Source organism: Halyomorpha halys, unplaced genomic scaffold, assembly GCF_000696795.3.
Source record: "Halyomorpha halys isolate HHAL.00 unplaced genomic scaffold, Hhal_1.1 Scaffold54.1, whole genome shotgun sequence".
NCBI lineage: Eukaryota > Metazoa > Arthropoda > Insecta > Hemiptera > Pentatomidae > Halyomorpha > Halyomorpha halys.
The window spans coordinates 391,117-392,911 of record NW_027108734.1 but is presented as its reverse complement, the minus strand read 5'-3'; the positions used below and the strand labels follow the sequence as shown (position 1 = coordinate 392,911).

Sequence of the window (1,795 nt, the reverse complement as noted above, 5' to 3'; positions counted from 1 at the left end):
TTAGATGTAAATGTTTTGACCTGGGCAGAATAGCCTGTATGGAGTTTTTTTAAAATGGTTAAATGATATGTCTCATAGTAAATTAAGATTGTCCCTGAAGATGGCCGAATTGGCCGAAACGTTGGACGTGTGAATGAAATAAATGTTTTGAGACTATAATTTGGATAGTGTTTTTAAATTATTTAGTAAAAAAAATTATTTTTATGAAGCTAAATTTGAAAATTTTAGTAATATTTCATCTTTTTTTTTCTTAAGCCTAAAATATTCAGAAAAAATGAAGAATGTTTTATGGTACCCTTCTTTCATATCAATATGCTGATAAAATTAAAAATCACTAAATAGAACACTCAGGAAATCTGTAGATTTACGCCCTTCGGTCCGGTTTATAGTGCCCAAAACCACCGTCAACTACTGTGTGGTGTAAATGGGTTGAAGTAATTTCTAATTTTAAGGTTATTCAAAATAAATCAAAGGTCGGTTGTAGGACGAAAACAATTTTATTCGCTGATTTTTTTTTAATACGTATTTAAGGATTTCTTGAAGTGCTAAAACCTAATATTAACTTGATTTTCCTAAAAAATCTTTAACCGCACTTTCATAGGTTAGTTGGTCTGACCAACAATACAAATCTCATTTTCGTTTAATTTATGTTACCAAATTATAATAATGAAGTACACTTAAATGTTTAATTTTAACTAAATACTGCAATTTATCTATTCATTAAATCGATATATATCCTAAAATATAGCAATAGCGAAGCATTGCCAGGTCAGCCAGTTAGCTATAAAAGATTCAAAATTAATTTCAGGTTAGGTACCTATACAAAGCAGTCCCTCTGGCGTACCTAGCTGAGAAGGGTGGTGGAAAAGCGTCGAATGGTCAAGAAAACATTTTAAATGGGAAACCGGTAAGATGGCGACATACCAGCCTAATTTTCGGGTCAATAGTCGAGGTATGGAACTTTATTAAGGATTTAGGTCTTCAAATAACCAATGAGGAACAGTTTGAAGTAACAGAAACATATCACGATGACACTTCAACGGACTTTGACGAAGCCGCAGATTAATATTAAAATATTAATAAATAGATTTTAAAAAATTCCATAAGTTTATTTAAAAATTAATAATAGCGAAAACGCAAAGAACAAAGTGTCTATTGAATAAAGTCTATTATCTATTTTTAAAAAAAACTTTAAAAAACCTGTATAAAATAAATGACTATGCTGACTAAAATCCTGTCCATCTTCAGCCTTTGATGACACTGTAGAGTGATGTTATTTCACGCCTCTCGGTTTTTATTACGCCATAAAATATTACTATACTTCTATAAGTACCTAATGCCGAGAATTATTGATGAGTTTACTACTGTGACCTCGATAGAAAATAGAAAGAAAATATAAGGTACATAACACAATGCTCAAGGTAAATTATTATGTGGCTGGATTCTATTGGAATATAGAAGCTAATCCTAAAACTAAATCAAATATGGTATAATACTCCAGGGCCATTCAAAGCTCAGGTGGTTGAGCTGCAGATCTTAGCAACCTGAGAACTGCAGGCGGCGCCGGTTCGAATCCGGCGTGGGAGGTGGATTTTTTTATTTGGAAACTTGACACCCCACCATGATTTTTTTAAATTATTTATTTAATGTAATTTACAACTGTACAAAATAATACAATAGGTAAATATGTAGTATGTTTCATATACACTTGAAAATTTGGGTAGGAACCATCCACTGGTGGTACTTCAAACATTAATTTAAATTAGAAGGTCCCGTGGACATCTTCTTTTCAGAC

General features: G+C 31.8%; 2 protein-coding genes across 5 annotated transcripts in view; one reads left to right on the top strand and one right to left on the bottom strand.

The window, feature by feature from the left end:
- The window catches only part of LOC106692375 (fructose-1,6-bisphosphatase 1), a 38,620-nt gene extending 37,520 nt beyond the window's left edge, over window positions 1-1,100 (top strand). For all 3 annotated transcript variants that reach the window (XM_067047028.1, XM_014438290.2, XM_014438289.2), the window contains one exon: window positions 809-1,100. In XM_067047028.1, the coding sequence (XP_066903129.1) occupies window positions 809-1,066 (258 nt within the window). In that variant the 3' untranslated portion in view covers window positions 1,067-1,100. The remainder of the gene's footprint in view (window positions 1-808) is intronic.
- The window catches only part of LOC106692379 (uncharacterized), a 46,347-nt gene extending 45,075 nt beyond the window's left edge, over window positions 1-1,272 (bottom strand). Inside the window, exon 1 of one of the 2 annotated variants that reach the window (XM_067047035.1) lies at window positions 1,201-1,272. In XM_067047035.1, the coding sequence (XP_066903136.1) occupies window positions 1,201-1,242 (42 nt within the window). In that variant the 5' untranslated portion in view covers window positions 1,243-1,272. The remainder of the gene's footprint in view (window positions 1-1,200) is intronic. The other variant, XM_067047034.1, reaches the window with a different exon arrangement.
- Window positions 1,273-1,795: the final 523 nt, after the last annotated feature.